Raw genomic sequence first — 17204 nt, 5'->3', positions numbered from 1 at the left:
TCAGTGGAAGAAAAGTGGAGACGATAATCTTTTTATTCTCACATGCCCCTAAACTTACCGTCAGCTTGCTCCACTGGAACCATGTGGGACGTGGCGCTGCCCTGAACGATGGTGTCGCCCACCAGGTGGCCACACTGGGTCACCACTCGTACCAGTTCAGACACAGCTGCACAAAAAAACACATACAGATATAAAACTGTAGCCCTTTATCATATTATTAAATTTTTGAAATTTTTCTCTCACTGTCTTTTTAATATCAGTGTTGTTTCAGTTTTACAAGTACATATGTAGTTTGAGTTTATTTGGAATAATTTTTAATTTAGTTATAATATAGTTTTTCAGGAATTTACAGCAGCTGAAAATGGAAAGTTTTAAAGACAACATGATATAAAGAGGATTATATGATTCCTTTGTTTATTTAAGGTTCTATAATGTGCAAAATAATTTCTTTCCTCTACACTATGAACCGTTAATACTGATAGAAAATAAAACAGATTATTGTACCTTTTAGTATGTGCTCCATTGTTCACTGTAGGTTTTAGTTACTTTTGCTAGTTTTTGGAACATATCATTTTCATTTTCTCATTGATAGTTTTAGTTCTAAGTGTTTGCATTTAAGAGAGATACTGGCAAACTTTTCATCTTGTTGGCTACTAACTTTCTTGGTTATCTACACCGAAACAGTGTATTTACTGGCGCTGTCATTAACTAAATTTCAATGGAGAATTACTTTATTAATAATAGTTGTTTTATACCCAGTCCACACTAATGCAGACATTTTTCTTAATATGTATTCCCCCCTCTTTAAAAACCAAGCTGTCCACATATTCTTCATTTTACAAAATGTCTTTGTATATTACAAGGAAAAATTACCATAAATGCTTAAACAACTCCTTGCTCTGACTCTCAGATAATATCGGACAAAGCAATGAATGATGCAGAGGCTTTAATCTGAGTTGTATTTGTGACTTGTACACATATATGACCTACAGTATATTTGATCTTTCAGGTGCAGATTCATTACACAATATCAGGATGTGATTTTTTATTTCTAATCTCCTTGGTTTCCCTGTTCACACTGATACACACAATCCAGCATTTTAAAAATCTTTGCAATGGAAAACATTAAATATATAAAAAAATTAAAACTCCATTTTAGTGACCTAAACTGCTTTTTACATGCAGACAAGAGGCCCACCTGTAAAATGAGAAAACTATCCATTTTGCAAAATATCCATATTAGTGAGGACAGGGCATCAGTGTTTGCACATTGTGGTACACAGATGAGGTGAAGCATTCATCTTTGCAGTTTTATGACTCAGTTTTAAAACACAAAATGCACAACCTCACAGGTGTTTTCACTTTCACTGCCTTGGATGTTTTCTCCAGATCATAAGCATGTTTTTGATTAAATTAACATTGTGCTTTTTTAGTCACGTTATACTTGCTTTGATGTAATTTACACCTCTAACCTAAATTTGATGACATTATGTAATTGTCTGCAGAGCTCTGAGTAACATTAAAGTAATCAAAGGTCTAATCAGATGTTGGCTAAAAGAGATAACATAAGTTTTAGTCTGGAGGGTCCAACTACATGACTTATCTTAAAGTAGCTATGTCTAATGTCTGCCAGTAGGGGGCTTCTCGGTCAATCAAAAATAACAAATGATGAAGTGGTAGATGATGTCATGAAGTCACCGTCATGGGAGTCCTCGACATTTATGAAAAAGGTTCTCACATGACTAATGCAGAAATGATGTTTACAGATCAGACAATCTGTTTTAGTTTCATTGCTAGATATCCCTTAGTATCACACCCTGAACCTTTAACCCATAAACACCCAGTGCTACTTTTATGTCAGCTCCCAAATGAATTTTTCCTCTACATTTAACCTTTCTTCAGTGATTCATCAGCATTTATTATAATATTAATTTCTGTGTTTTGTTTTTGTTCAGTGAAAATCTGGTATTTTCCTATTTTTAATTTACTGATCATGTCGCTGTTCATTAAAGCTCAGAATAAAAATGAGGGTTATATCAACATGGAGAAAATAAGAAAACGTGACTTGTTTTTTTTTTTTTTTTTTTAAATCTATCATTAACCAAGTGTAAAACAAGTGTGTCCATTCACTGTCATTGATCCAACTCCATAGATTTTACTGGTGAATCAATGTTGTAGAAGATAACGGTGTTTCCATGTTCACTGCAGAACCTCTGAACGTCCAAATGGGTCATATCTGATGACCATTAAAAGCTAACAAACTGCATTTTACATCAATTATTTACATGTATTGATAGGATTAGTGGATCAACAGATATTAAACATTATTGATCAGTAGATGGTTTTGTTCAGTGGTGGATGTTTGGGTCTTTATAGGTTAATGCAGAGAGATTACATTCAACAGCCCCTAACCCTTAGATAAAATACATTAAATTACCTGTGTTATCAGCGACAAAGGACTCTATGGCCAGATGGAGCCGGTCCGTGCAGTCTAATGAGGCCTGACATCTGGATGCAAGGTAGTCTGTAAAGATGAGAGATGTAAATAAAAAAATTCACTTGCATTGTTACGCAGAATAACAACACTAAATGTCTCAGTGTATACGGGCGTTCCTGACCTGCAGAGCTGGTGCAGCTGATGTGTGCTGGATCGTCGATCTGAGCCAGTGAGTCCTGGATGATCTTCCCGGCCTCTTCCACAGCTCCCTGTAGACTGGACCAGCGAGCTGCCACCAGCTGGCTCTCCAACGCCTGCTCCCTGCTCTCCTGGGGATTCATTTACACACAGTCAATTTATCATATCTATGCAAAAAAAAAACTACAATGAAGATGTTCTCTGCAGGGCTATATATATATATATATATATATATATATATATTTATTTATTTATTTTTCTTCTTCGACCTTCTTCTGTCTTTTGGGGTTACTTTGGCACCTTCTGCTAAAGCTCGTAGAAAATGTTTCAGTGTTTTCTTGATTTTCCTCATTTGACTATATTGTGATGCTGAATAAAATTATTTTTAAAAGTTCATAGCTCATCTTTCACTCAGGACCAAAACCTAACCTACAAAATAATGCATAAAGATGGGGATATTGATATACATTGATTCATTTTCCACAGGCATGATAGACATACACAGTTGAACATTCACACCTACAGGCAAGTTTGACGGTTATCAGTATGGGAGGAAGCCACAGAGAACCCACACAGATGGAAATGTGAAACTCAACACAGAAAGGCCTATGCTGGCTGGTGTTGGCATCGAACCCAGGACCTTCTGGCTATGAGGCAACAGTAGTAAGTAAATATACAGAGGTGGACAAATTTTTTTTTAACACCACGTGCATTTATAATACGTTGCAGTAAGAATCACTCTTAAGTCATTGAACTCTGCCAAGTATTGTTCCATTCTCTAAACCCACATGCTCCTTCTGCACATACTCTGATCCATCAAGGTCAAAACTGGATGTTTCAGTAAATAATGAAACACATCCAGGGCTTGACATGTTGAAACTGTCAGGAATTTAGTTTTGTTGTTTTATCTGATTAAGAATAAACAAAAAAAAAAATCACTTGCATTTGTTTTTGTCTGTCTGATGCAGCCACACCTTGTGAAAAAATAAATGGATTTTTCTGCAGATATTTCGCAATAATATTTGAGATTGTGTACAATTTTAAGGGTGTTAGACAGCTTTTTTCCACTACTGTACTAACTATACATACTTTCACCTTCTTTAATTCTGTTACTTCCACAACTCATCAGACCCGTTTCCATTTGTTTTGTGGCTTTACTGCATCATAGATACAAAATGCCTTCATTACCCTGGTACATCCTGTGTTAGCATGTTCAGTTTCAACATCCAATCATGTAAAAGACAATACAGTTAATATTATAAGAGATAAAAAAAAAAGATTTTTCTGCAATGATTTAATGATAATATCTGAGCTTGGGTAAAATTTTAAAGGTATCTTAAACTTTTTCCACTACTGTATGACATTTCTCGGCTGTCCATGTTCCTCATTACTGTGAAAACTCGTCCAATAGCACTTTTGTCTGTGCTGACCAGCTGTATTTTAATGGTCGTGTTAAAAAGTGTTTTTTCTCTTGGTACAGAAAGAGCCAATTACAGACTCTAATTTAGAAGCTAATTAAGATGACGACAACCCTTCACCTTTTCATTGAGCTGATTCTGCAGGGCCTCCGCTGTCTTCACTCCGCTCTCCCTCTCACTGGTCAGCGAGCTCTGGACCCGGTCTAGCTCCTCCCCACGAGCGGCCAGCTCCGCCTCCACCTTGGACAACGACTGCACCAGCTCCGCCTTCTCAGACTCCAGGGTGGCCAGCTGAGTGCTGAGCACCTCACTCGACTGCAGAGATAAGTCAGAAGAGGCAGGGGTGAAAAGAAAGTGTGGAAGAGAGGAGGAGTTAGCAATAGAAATAATTTTGAGGCCTTGGCTCAGATAATAACATCATGACATGTCAGGATGTGCTGTGATGGGAGTGCTTTGACCTCCACATTAAAAAACCATTCATCATTTAACTCTTTTAAGATTACCATTATAACTAGCCGCCTAGTTGTCTTCATGTTTTCTTTGCAATAAAAGTGTTCGAAAAATATTTTTTGCCAATTCTTTTGCACTTTTGTTTTCAGGAAGAACTTAACTTTCAATATATGGCCATTAATTACCATTATTATAAATAATAAATGCTTAAAACAGTATGTCTTAGTCAAAAAGAAAAAAAACTTGAAGCTTTTAGCATATTTATTATCAGAAACAACTGTAAATGTCCCTAACGAAACTTTTTGAGATTGCAGAAATAAACTTTAAACTATATTACATCTGCTCAACCATGCTTTCTGGTCTTGAACATTCAGCATCCATACTGTGGCTTCATATATTTTGTTATTTCCAGGTGTCGTTTTAGCCTGTGTGAAAGTTTCTGAAACAGTTCCTTTCCACTTGTAATGGAGTCCCACATTGCTGCTGTGTTATATAGTGCCGGAAAGCTCAGGATCTTAGGTTTCTTGTCCCAGTTGAATTTTGTGGATAGCACAAAAAGTTCAGGAGTTACAGAAATTTGAATGCTGTTAAGTGCAAAATGTAGGGCCGGAGAAATTGCTGCTGTTAAAGGGTTAATGTTGTCTGTATCAGTTTATGAGCGTTCCGGTCTGAGGTCAAGTGTGCAGTCATTGAGAAGCTGTGGTTGCACAACTTGGCTGCAGTGCAACAACTGTGAAATAGCATCACAAATATGAAAGTAATGACATTTTTTCCTGAAGGTGAAAGCGGATAATGAGTTTACATGAAAGTGTGCTGCAGGTAAGAAAAGCAGGTGATGACTTACAGCCTGGAGGCCAGCAGGTCCAACAGAGAGGGAGAAATGTTGAGAGAAACAGAAGTGATTAAGAACATAAAAGCAAACCTGCTGCTGCACAGGAAGAACTACTGAGAGCTGAGACAAAAGCGGCACAACGTGGGCTGTGTGAAAAGGACTGTAGAGATCGGAGAGATGGAGGAGGACAGAAAGAGTGACAGAGTTAATAAGTAGTGAATACAAAAATAGGACGGCAGGAGTGGGAGGCTGAGAGACAGGAGACAGATGAGAGGAATGGGGAACGGAGCATGTTCAGAGGAACATCTGAATGCGGGGGTGGAGGGAACCACAATCACTCACTGACATTGAAGGGGATTGTGGGGGATACTAGCAGAAATTCAGTGTTCACAGAAACTAATTCATGTCACTCAAATGTCCCCTTATTTTATTATTTTGCAGATCCATTTTTTCATCCTTTTGATATACACATTTAATTAATAAAGCTCACATTTTGGACAGAAATGTTACAGCTAAGGATGCTGGGATACTGTGCTTAATGACTACACTGAGGCAAGGAGACAAATACCTGCATTTAAAAAAAAAAAAACTTGTTTAGACAGATTTTACTGCTTCTGTGTTTTCACTCTTTAAACTTCAGTCGCCTGGTATAAACATTGACTTGGCATCTGCAAGTTGGACTTGGCTCAGCTGTGCAGAGATGACAAACACAGACAGAGAGGGGATTAAGAAGAAAAACAGAGGGTGAAAGCTGTTTGCTACTGTTTAAATGGGTTTCCTGCAGTGAATACCACTTTATACAATTGAATATATTAGCATTAAGGAATGAGTCAGAGGCTGGGTTAAATATAGGCAGAACAATCAGTGACTATGAGGAGTTAAAAGAATTAATTGTAGGGAGCATGAGGAGTGTACGGGCTATAGGCAATGAAAAAGGAACAGTAATATGAAAGTCATAGCTAATGTGTGGCTGAAAGGAAAATAGTATCTAATTGTATTTCTAGGCATGCATTTATATTCATAATCCAGGATGAAATATGGGAACAGTTTTGTTGTCATCCAGATGAAGGAGGTTTACGCTGTCGGAGCCCGACAGCAAGGGTATATCCCCGAAATCCCCCAAAACCTCTGCTCCCACAACCATTTAGAAAAAACACACCGCCTGGTGTCAAAGTATGACATCATGTAAACTCAAGGTAGTGGCATGAAGAAAGATCATTATTAGATAATCAAAATGAACTCATTTTGAGCTACATCGACCTGATAGTGGCAGAATAATGGTCAGAGAACCAATTTTTCCAAACTCTACCTAGTGAATGAAAATGACACCATATGAACTCTGGGTGGTAGTGAGAAATGGACATTTGTAAGATGATCAATATCAACCAGATTTTATCTCAATCGGCCTATATTGTTATTGCCCTTGATTTATGTCTGGATGACTCATAATACTCATAGAGAAGCTGAAATCGATAGGGTTCTTCCACTTGGGGTCCCCTATGTTTGTTATCAAGGGGTACGAAATCCAACCAAATCTAACCTAGTTATCACGTTCACACGAAGGATATCCAGCGGCGGCAATGTTCGGGGTAAGACCAACATATCCCCAAAATAATTACATGAAAGATATTGTCTTATAGAGTCTAATCCAGGTTATACAACTGTTCTGAGTCTACCCCTGTTTTTTCTGATTTCCAATGTTTATTAAATGTCAGATTTTAGAAACAAGCGGCCTGCAAGTGCATCTGTACATTAAAAATATCACTGTGTGAGATAGCATCTGATAAGAAATAAGTAGAGGAATGTCTGATGTTAGAAACCCACTGTTAGATTCACACACAGGTCTGTGAGTCTGGGGATTGTCGATCTCACACTCACTGGTAGCAGCTGGAGCTTTTATATATGCATTTTTAACAGGGCAAAAAGTTGGGCTTCTGAGATGAGAGGAGACTGACCTGTTGTGATGAGGCCATGGTGGTCTTCAGACTGTCCAGCTCTGACCTGCTGGACACCAGCTCGCTCTGGAGCTCCTGAAGCTGCTCCAACTGCTGTCTCTCCTGTGAGACATGGATAAAAAGTTGAAAGCAAATGTACCACAACTGAAAGAAAACATAGTACAGTGATGATCCACAAAATCTTAGTCCTCAAATGATGAGGCTCCTTCAGACTGTGGTTTGTCTGAGTTTCAAGCCAGAATGATCAAGGAAATCGGTGCTTTTACGCTGCATTTTTACCTCCATTTCAGCGTAAAAACATACATCCTGGCCTTTGTCATCGGCCCATCTGTAATACGCTTTCTTCTGTAACTCCAAACTAACTGAACAATCCCTGCAAACCCACCTTGCCCAAACAGCAGGGACATTTTTGGGGGTAAAAATAAATCCTCAGAACTGACATTTAAACCCCGGCCCCTGTGGTGGAAAATGTGTTTGGCACTGGCACCAAAATGTCTGCTTTCCCCACCTGTATGTCTGCAGCCTCCTGGGCGGCCTTCACCTTCTCATGCATCTCTTTCCTCACAGCTTCCACTTCGTCTTGTGCTGCTCGTGCCACCGTCATCTGCCGGGTCACCTCTGCATTCTGCACACATGTAGACACAGACAGAAACATCCAAGTATTTAGGACAAAGCCTGAATTTGAAGAGCAGCGGAAGGACGGCACTTAAATTTAACTGGGATGTTTGACATTTTAGAGGGCACGAGGACAAAAGAAGGAATTCACAAAGATGAAGAAGAGTGAGCTGCCTGTCTTACCTTCCTCAGCAGGTCTGCATGACTCTGAACCAGCTCTGTGTACTTCTCCTTCAGTTTGGTGTATCGCTGCTCATTGGCTTGAGCTTTTCCTGGAAAACACATCAAAATACCTAGATTACAGCATGAAATAAAATCTTAATTTAACAACAGAAATGTAAGAGTTACTAGCTTTATATAAAATAGTGTAAAAAGCTTTCTAACACTTACATTTTACACAATCTCTAACAGACACAAACAAATGCACATGTTTTTTGTGTTTGTTGTTAACAAGAAAAAATAACAAAACCAAATTCTTGACAGTTTCAACATGTCATGTCCTGGATGTGTTTCATGTGTCTGCTATGCAACTACACTGTAATCATATTTCTTCAACGTGTCACTGTAGAAGATGAACAGACTCACAGACAATCATCCACTATAAATAACATACAGTATTTGTAGACTGCTTTAAAGCATAGTCACCTGACCAGACATGGAAACTTTATTTTGCTGTGACTGACTTGTCACCCTAAAATACCTGACACATATGCACTGGGGCGGCCATTAGGGATGCAATGGTTCAACGGAAAATACCAGACCATTCATTTTGCGTTGGTGCTTTATATACTGCTTTACAGGCCATTGAGTGTACAGTATGTGCCTGTCCAAGCAGGCGAAAGCCTGCCCCCGCAAGTTAATGTCCAATCACTGCTGTGCCCCCACAACAGTGATTGGGGGGGTTTGGCTTTATAAGTCACGAAGGTTTAAGTCGCTCCACTGTCACGTCTCATCTGTGCAGTAACTACAAATGGAGTGGCGATACGGCTGAGGCTTGTACATCTCTCTCTCTCTCCCCAGGACAGCTATAGCTACAAACATAGTTTACCACAACCAGAATGTGAGAGTGAATGAATAATGGTGCATTGAAAAGTGCTATAAAAATAATCATTCTTATTATCAAATGTAACAAGTGGTTTTCTGAAGTCCAGCCGTACTCTCTATCTCCGTCAGGCTCCGCTGCTCCTTCTCTGTGTCCTCTCTGACCCGCCGCAGGTCATCCAGCTCGGCTTTCAGGAACTCGCTCTCTCCAACAGCCTGCAGCCTCAGGTGGCTCTGCTCCGCTAGCTCCGCCTCCAATTCACTGACCCGCCCCCTCAGTGCCTGACACAACCGTCCACTCTGGGGGAAAAAAAGAGCCAGACATGAAAACAAAGTGATTCAGCTGGTTCTGGAGATTCAGATACATTTTAAATCTTCTCTGTGGAGCAAAGAGGACATTAATAGTTGGACGTTTTTCTCCTCTTTACCTCCAGTCTGAAAGATTCCAGCTCGTCTTTGAGGGCCTGGATCTCCCTCGTCAGCTGCTCGATCAGACGGTCTCTGATGGGAAGAGAAAACATCCCTTATTTATCAAGAGAATTAATTTGAATACAGTATTTTACAGTGTACAGATAGAGCTCTGAGACTATCTGAAATTTAATAAACCACATTTGAAACCTCTGCAATGTGATAAAATAAAAATGGATTTTAACAAAGTTGAGCTGCTTGTATTTCTGCAGTAGGAGTGCCATAAAATAATGTGAAATAGAATAAAACATTTGTAATATTGACTAAACTGAAACATTAGCAGTGTGTTGTTAAATAGTGAATGTCAGCTTATTTTCTCTGTATTATTTATGATTTTGACCATTTGCTTCTTTCTGCAAATAAATTCTCTAGATGACAATAATTTCATGTGGAATTATAGGAGCAATAGAGTAAGCCATTTCTGTAAGATAGTTTTGGGTATTTTTGCCTTTATTGGAGATAGTGAATAGTGGAGAAAGTGCTATACTATGTGAGCCACCATGGTGCCACCGCAGTCAAAACCAGTGATTTACTGTTTTACCCCAGAGCTGCATGTTCTGCTTCGACATACTTTACATTTATTAAAGCATCACTATTGTGTGAGCTTTTGTTTCAGAGTCTTACTTGTCGTCCTTGCGCATGCCGTTCTGACTATTGAAGTTGAAAGGGTCTATAGCAGCTGAGGTACCAAACAGGTCATCGAACTTGGTCTCCAAAGCAGCCTGAGAGATTAAAACGACAGGTTCAGATGAAAAACAGTGAAAAATTAAACAAAAAACAAAAGATCAGGTTGTAGAATTTTGCACAGCTTTTGCCTCCTGTTTGGGTGATGTAAGTGATGTGCATGGTTTCTGAAATGAAAACCTGGTATGAAGGGACTTGAACCCAAGCATGATGATGATCACTGTTGGTTTTCTCAGTGGGAAACTGTCACAGCCCACAAGAGCAAGGGCCAATTTTTGAGCCAAGGTGATGGACAACTTAGACTTAAGTTCATATCTTTAAGTAAATTTGACCAGTTAAGCATGAATTATCTTCAGATCGTGAATACACAATGAAGCGTAAAGATGGGAAAATTGATATACGTTTGTTTATTTTCCAAATAAAATACCACTGGGACATCAGGCAGGACAGACATACATAGTTAGACAACCATTCACACCTACAGGCAATTTAGATGAATATTAATGCAGGAGGAAGCCACAGAGAACCCACACAGATGGAAATGTGAAACTCCACACAGAAAGGCCCACGCTGACTGGCAACGAACCCAGGACCTTCTGACTGAGAGGCAACAGTGGTAACTATATATATAGTGATGAAAAAAAGTTTTTGGACACCCCATGCATTTATGATACGTTGCATTAAGAATCACTCTCTAGTCATTAAACTCTCCCGAGTTTTGTTCCATTCTCTAAACCCACATGCTCCTTCTGCACATGCACTGATCCATCAAGGTCAAAACAGGATGTTTCAGCAGACAGGCATGACATGTTGAAACTATTAAGAATTTAGTTTTGTTATTATTTTTTTCTTTTTAAACAATAAAAAAAAACATCTGCATTTGTTTGTGTCTGTCTAATGCAGCTACACCTATTGAAACATAAAAGTAGTGCTGTCAAACAATTAAAATTTTTAATCAGATTAATGACAGGGTTGCTGTGGATTAATTTTGATTAATCAAGATTAAACATCATTCATTTTTAATTTATATTAATTGTGTTTCATACTGCACAAGCAAACAGACTCAAGAAAGAAGGGAATATACTGTATATGCACTTAACGTGTTTATTAGACACCTTCAACAGTTTCAACAAAACAACTTGAAACAACTGTTCCATCTTGGGTTTTTTAACTCATATTTCCATCCAGAGGGTGAACGTGCTGTTTAGCGTCTTCCATCTTTATGTGTTGGTTCTGTGCTGCCTGTCATAAACGGATCAACTGCCCATTTGTTCATGTGCGACGGTAACTCTACTGGGACAAACTGCCTGAAATTTGCTGGCAGAGACGTTCAGAGTCATTCTGTGCTGTGGATGGGTTAATTGCATTAAAATTTCCAATCAGATTAATCATGATGATGGATTAATCCGCGTGAACATGTTAATTTTGACAGCCCTACTCTTAAGTCACTGAACTCTGCCAAGTATTGTTCCATTCTCTAAACCCACTTGCTCCGTCTGCACATGCTCTGAACAATCAAGGTCAAAACTGGATGTTTCAGCAGATAATGAAACACATCCAAGGCTTGACATGTTGAAACTATTAAGAATTTAGTTTTCCTATTTTTTTTTCTTTTTAAACAATAAACCAAAAAAAAAACCATCTGCATTTGTTTGTGTCTGTCTAATGAAGCCACACCTTTTGAAACATAAAAAGATTTTTCCACAAACATTTCATGATAATATTTGATGTGTAAAATTTTAAGAGTGTCAATTTCCACTACTGTACTAACTATACATACTTTCACCTTCTTTCTTCTTTAATTTTCTGTTACTTCCACTGCTCATCAGACCCGTTTCCATCTGTTTTGTGGCTTTACTGCATCATAGATACAAAATGCCTTCATTACCCCGGTACGTCCTGTGCTGCCTTGCTCAGTTTCAACATTCAACCATGTAAAAGACAATACAGTTAACATTATAACATGCTAACAAAAACATAATCCAGATGTTTAGGCTTGCAAAGATTAAAAAAACATGTTGCTTATGTCTGGTTTTATCTCCTGTACTTTCCCTGTTTGCATGTATTCCCACAACGGAAACATCTTTCTTAAATTTGACTGCTGATTACAACAGCACAAAACCAGACAGACACAGCATTTATGGAGGTACCATTCAGGGATGCTTGTCTGGTGTATTTACCGGCAGCGCGGGGATGTCTGTGTCCACCAGGTCGTCCGTCTCAACCACATGCTCTGACTCGGGGGACGAGGACTCAGCTGGGATCACGACCACGGGGCTGATGTGCTCTGACAAGGCTGACGCACGTAGGAAGTTAGGCGGGTTCTGCAAAGATCACACAGAACACTTTTAATCACTTCATCTTTGTTAAATGGTTTTCTGTATCCGGACTTTTGCAGAAAGAATCAGGGAAACATTACGACAGACAAAACAATGTTCTTCCCATTCAGATCGAGACTGTTTTGGATATCATGTATCAACATTTGACATGGATTTTAACACTTACAATGAAAGCATGATGCAGGATTTTAGCATCTGTAGCAGTTTAGTCAAGTTTATCACAGATGCTGGGACACAGCAGCCAAGAGAAAAACCTTTATTGGAAAGATGGGAGCTAAAAGTACTAAATGGGAATCTCTCTTTCAGGTATTTGATTATGCTTTAAGGTTTAGTGTTAGAAAAGCAATTGATAACACTGATTGATGATGATTCTTGTGATGTACTTGGGATTCTTTGAGAGGCTGAACAGTAGAACGTGGCTTGAGTCAGCGGTTAAACTTTTCAGATTTGCTGCTTCTGCCAAAGTATGACAGTAAAAATAACGGGGAGGGACAAAGCTCTGACAACAGCTGTGAATGATTTAAGAAGTACAAGATATCAGAGCCCCAATAAAACAGTGTCGGCAGTCTATTAATAACCTGTATGGATCATGTACGGCCTGGGTGTGATTAATATGTGAAAACCTTCAATGCAATAAGGGCAGTTCTTACCTCAGGCAACTGTGGGATTTGAATGAGTCTCTTGAAATACTGTAAGTTGCTGGAGCGGTAGAAGAGATTCTTTAACCTGAAAGACATTAAAATGGACTTGAAGGCAGACGGAGAAAACAGACGGCTACAGAGAGAGAGAGAGAGACTGAGTGAGAGCTCAGCCTCCCGTTGAAAAAATTAATTTAACACAGTAATAGGTGCTCAGACATCAGGGTCAAACTGAACAAAAAGAGTCTGGGAGTACAGTCAAACTGTGACCAGTTGGTTTTATGCCCGAATGTGTGTCTGCAAGGTCTGCTTCTTACTTTTTAAACTGTTCCTGGAAGCGATCTCTGTGGCCCTGGAGAGTGTCTGCAGGAAGGCCTGCACACAAAACACACACAGACATCAACATCAGAAGAAGGACATGCAAAATGTTCAGGTATATGATGGGATTTGTGGAGAAATACATCAAAGCTGGCATGTGAAAGCCTGCAAAGCTATACAAAGTCAACTTTTCACAAAAAGGCTTTTTAAACTGGGCTTCATGCACTTTTTTCAGTTTATCCACTTCGGATTTGAAAGGTTTTATGAGCCAAAGAGAATACCCAAATCCTCTAAACCAGAGAAAAGCATTTCATCTTTGAGGGAGAGTGACACCCGTGTTAAGAATTGGTACACATTATTATAAGAGCTGTGGGTAAAGTGAGAAACTGAGATACATTTGATGTCACAGGGGCTCGATCTATCAGACTTCTCTGTTAATTCATACATGTAGGTCAGTTTACAGCACTTATTAACGTTTATCAATAACTAAACCAGTCACAATATCCCCTCTGGACCCCTCTGAAGAGCCCTCCACTGAGTAGTTTAGGAAGGAGCAGATGGGGGTAGAGAATGAAATCTGTACCCAGGAAATAACACACCCAATGTTACAAAATGATTATTAAAACTATTACATTCCTAATTGTTTTATATTAGAGCCTGCTGCTTGCTACCATTATTATTTGTATTATATGTTACTATTCAGGTAATGAATCGGACCAAACTTGCAGGACAGAACGAGACAGATTGATCAGAAAAGGCAAAGATAACTGGTTGCTCTTTTTCAACAAACCGTAGAATAACAGCTTGTCAGGTGTATTTGGACAAGCGGAGAATACAGAGGAAAAAAAACACCAGGAAGAAATCCAGGTATCCACAGAAAAAATATTTAACATGGATTAAGATTAATCTAGTGACAACAGCCAAGAAGCATGTTTACACATCAGCTGTTTCAGTGTCGTCTTACCCAGAGACATTTCTTCCATGCACTGACAAAAAGGAAAAGGCAGAACATTTGCTGCCCAATTATTTTTATGCTTCACTCATCAGCAAGAAAATAACTGTACTGTCCTTCATAAACCACTGTTTAAACAGAATGATTTTTTGGAAATGTTTGTTGTAATGACATTTATTTTGCATCTGCATCAATTCTAGATTGATTACACTGGTATGAAAAAAGATGTGAAATTTCTCCATATTTCAGTCCCTAATAAAGAAAAAATAATCAAAGTCCTAGTTTGCTATAGTTTTCACAATGCAGTATTGAGTCAAAATGTGACATTTTATGAATTAATGAGAGAACAGGTTTTACCTTAAATATTGGAATATTCTTCTGAGTTAGAAAACTGTCTACACATTAGAATACATTCATTTTTTAGATTTCTTCTAGTGTAAGATTTATAAATCTATTATATAAGCTATAAAAGATTAAATAAATAGTAAATATAGTCCATAAATATATGTACACTGCTGCCCATAAAGTTAGAATAATTTTGTTTTCAGACACGCTCCTCTTTCTATTCCTATTTATACACATCTGTAATCATCTTTGGCCAGGTCCAATGATTACATACTGAGTCTCAGTTACACTTTATCAAGAATGAATCACCATGTCACAATCATTTCATAAGAGGAAAAAATATTTGATTCCAACTTCATGTACAACAATGTATATTAGTGATGACACTTTCATTTATCTTAAAAACATTAGGCAAACAACACTTTTGTCATTTGTTTCTAATTAATTTAATCTAAGTACGTACAATTGAACAAATTTTTACCTCTGAGGCAAGTAATAAAAAAAATTTAAATAAATAAAAAAAATGAAGACCACTATTATTTTGGGCAAAAATACACAGCCTACTCAGAAACCTCCTTTTAACTGATGCAGTAGCTTCTCACTTCTTAAACGACCATCAGTTTGATATGGAGCACAACGACTGGACTGTGTTTCAATAGGAAAAGGTCATGTGGTCTGATGAGTCCAGACTGACTCTGGTCCAGAGTGATGAGAAGAGAGGTGGATGAAGTGATGACCCATCATGCCTAGTGCCTACAGTACACTCCTGTGAGGGCAGTGTTATGATCTGGAGGTGCTTCAGACGGTCAGGTTTAGGTTCAGAAATGTTTTATATCCTTGAAATAATGGAAATCAATTGAGTGACATATAAGCTTATAGAAACAACACCATATAATCAAAGCTAAAGACTGAAAGCAGGCAGGTATATTTGTATCACCACTTTATCATGTATCTTGAAAACATTAGTCAACCAGGATTTTTATCCCGCCCCCAGAAGGAGAGGCGAGGGGTACTGTTTTTGGTTCCGTTTCTTTGTTAACACTCTAGTAGTAAAACTATTGATTAAATTCATACCAAATTTGGTTTATACATTACCAGTGACCAAGAATAGATCTCATGACATTTTGGGAAAAGTAGGTCAAAGTTACAATTTTTAATGAATTTTTAAAATCTTTTATTTTCCCCCATTTGTTTAGAAAGTCTGTAGCAGCAACACTATTGGTTGAATTCATACCAAATTGACTTTATAGATTGCCAGTGACCTGGATTGGATCTCATTACATTTCGGGAACAGTAGGTCAAAGAAAAATTTTTTTATGAATTTTTAACGTCTTCCCATTTAGTTATAATGGCGAAATATGTGCGAGGGGCGGGGTTTGTTGTGACTGGCACCACTTCTTTTCATTTGATATCCAATTAATCTTAAAGTATGCAGGCAGTAACATTTCATTTCTGTGGGATTCTTTTCCCAAACTGGGGATTTTCTTTGACCTCGCTGTTTGGAGTTCTGAAAACACTCTATATGACCACAACCCTTATGAGAAATGAGACACCCCTATGGGAGACTGCAACACAGAGGGGTAGGACCAAGAGGGGATTTGGGATTGGACTGTGCTTGGCCAAAAATGGCTGATCAACCTTTGCTGTGTCCCCCTTTTTTTTTTTTTTTTTTTACTGAGCCTGTAATAGAGTAGATGCACCAACAGAGGAGTCACTTACAGGAGTGCAGCTTAAACAACAGCTTGACAGTGTAGTCATACAGGTGGCTGCTGTCCAGGATGACTTGGATGAGTGGAGCAAGACGGCATTGGCCTGCTGCGGTCACCGACACCGACCGAGACATGTCTAGAGAGCTGAACACTGGCACAGAAAGACACACATCAGATCAATATATACGCAAAATCAACAATAAACACAGACTCACAGCTGGAGCCAAACAAACACAGCAGTTATGATTAATGTAAAAACAGAGGGAAAACCCAGCACAAAGCTCATCAATCATTAATTTTTCATAAATCAATAAACTGCTTTCTTCTTTCTTAACTGTCTCAGCCACTAAAGCTAATAAAGTGTTTGAAAGCAGCACACAACTCAATTGGTTTTTTAAGAAACAAGGCAGGAAACGGGGAGTAGCAACCTGAACAGTAACAGGATTGTCTGACTCCATCATTACACCACTTTCATTTCACTGCCACCCTGTTCGCAGCGTCCCCACAGCCAGGCCCGAGAGCCTTTAAGGCGTGGTTTCCTGCGCAGCTACAAAACACACAGGCGCACACACACACAAACATACACAAAAACATAGACAGACACCTCAGGCCTGGCCTCTTTAGTGACGTGATGCTTTTAAAATACACCAGACCGCAGGAGGAAGCTGACAGGGCTTTCAGGTCCTCGATCAGCACAGACACTAATGTGATGAGGGGTTTTTTTATATACAAGACTGAAATATCAGATCACAGTAGCACAGCCTAGAAAACACTGTCACCATATTAACCTGTTAACCCTTGGCCA

General features: G+C 38.7%; 1 protein-coding gene across 3 annotated transcripts in view; it reads right to left on the bottom strand.

Moving 5' to 3' along the window:
• Window positions 1–17204, bottom strand: part of hip1 (huntingtin interacting protein 1) — a 71424-nt gene that overhangs the window by 13638 nt on the left and 40582 nt on the right. For 2 of the 3 annotated variants that reach the window (XM_030151908.1, XM_030151910.1), the window contains exons 8-22: window positions 16410–16550; window positions 13393–13450; window positions 13088–13163; window positions 12279–12422; window positions 10039–10136; window positions 9375–9447; window positions 9063–9246; window positions 8089–8177; window positions 7799–7915; window positions 7291–7392; window positions 5348–5350; window positions 4174–4368; window positions 2619–2766; window positions 2438–2524; window positions 59–166 (exon numbers count right to left, since the gene is read on the bottom strand). In XM_030151908.1, the coding sequence (XP_030007768.1) occupies window positions 59–166; window positions 2438–2524; window positions 2619–2766; window positions 4174–4368; window positions 5348–5350; window positions 7291–7392; window positions 7799–7915; window positions 8089–8177; window positions 9063–9246; window positions 9375–9447; window positions 10039–10136; window positions 12279–12422; window positions 13088–13163; window positions 13393–13450; window positions 16410–16550 (1623 nt within the window). The remainder of the gene's footprint in view (window positions 1–58; window positions 167–2437; window positions 2525–2618; window positions 2767–4173; window positions 4369–5347; window positions 5351–7290; window positions 7393–7798; window positions 7916–8088; window positions 8178–9062; window positions 9247–9374; window positions 9448–10038; window positions 10137–12278; window positions 12423–13087; window positions 13164–13392; window positions 13451–16409; window positions 16551–17204) is intronic. The other variant, XM_030151909.1, reaches the window with a different exon arrangement.

The sequence above is a fragment of the Sphaeramia orbicularis genome, chromosome 13 (genome assembly GCF_902148855.1).
Source record: "Sphaeramia orbicularis chromosome 13, fSphaOr1.1, whole genome shotgun sequence".
In the NCBI taxonomy this organism is placed as follows: domain Eukaryota; kingdom Metazoa; phylum Chordata; class Actinopteri; order Kurtiformes; family Apogonidae; genus Sphaeramia; species Sphaeramia orbicularis.
Note: the sequence above shows the minus strand (reverse complement) of the source record. Positions and strands in the feature narration are given on the sequence as shown.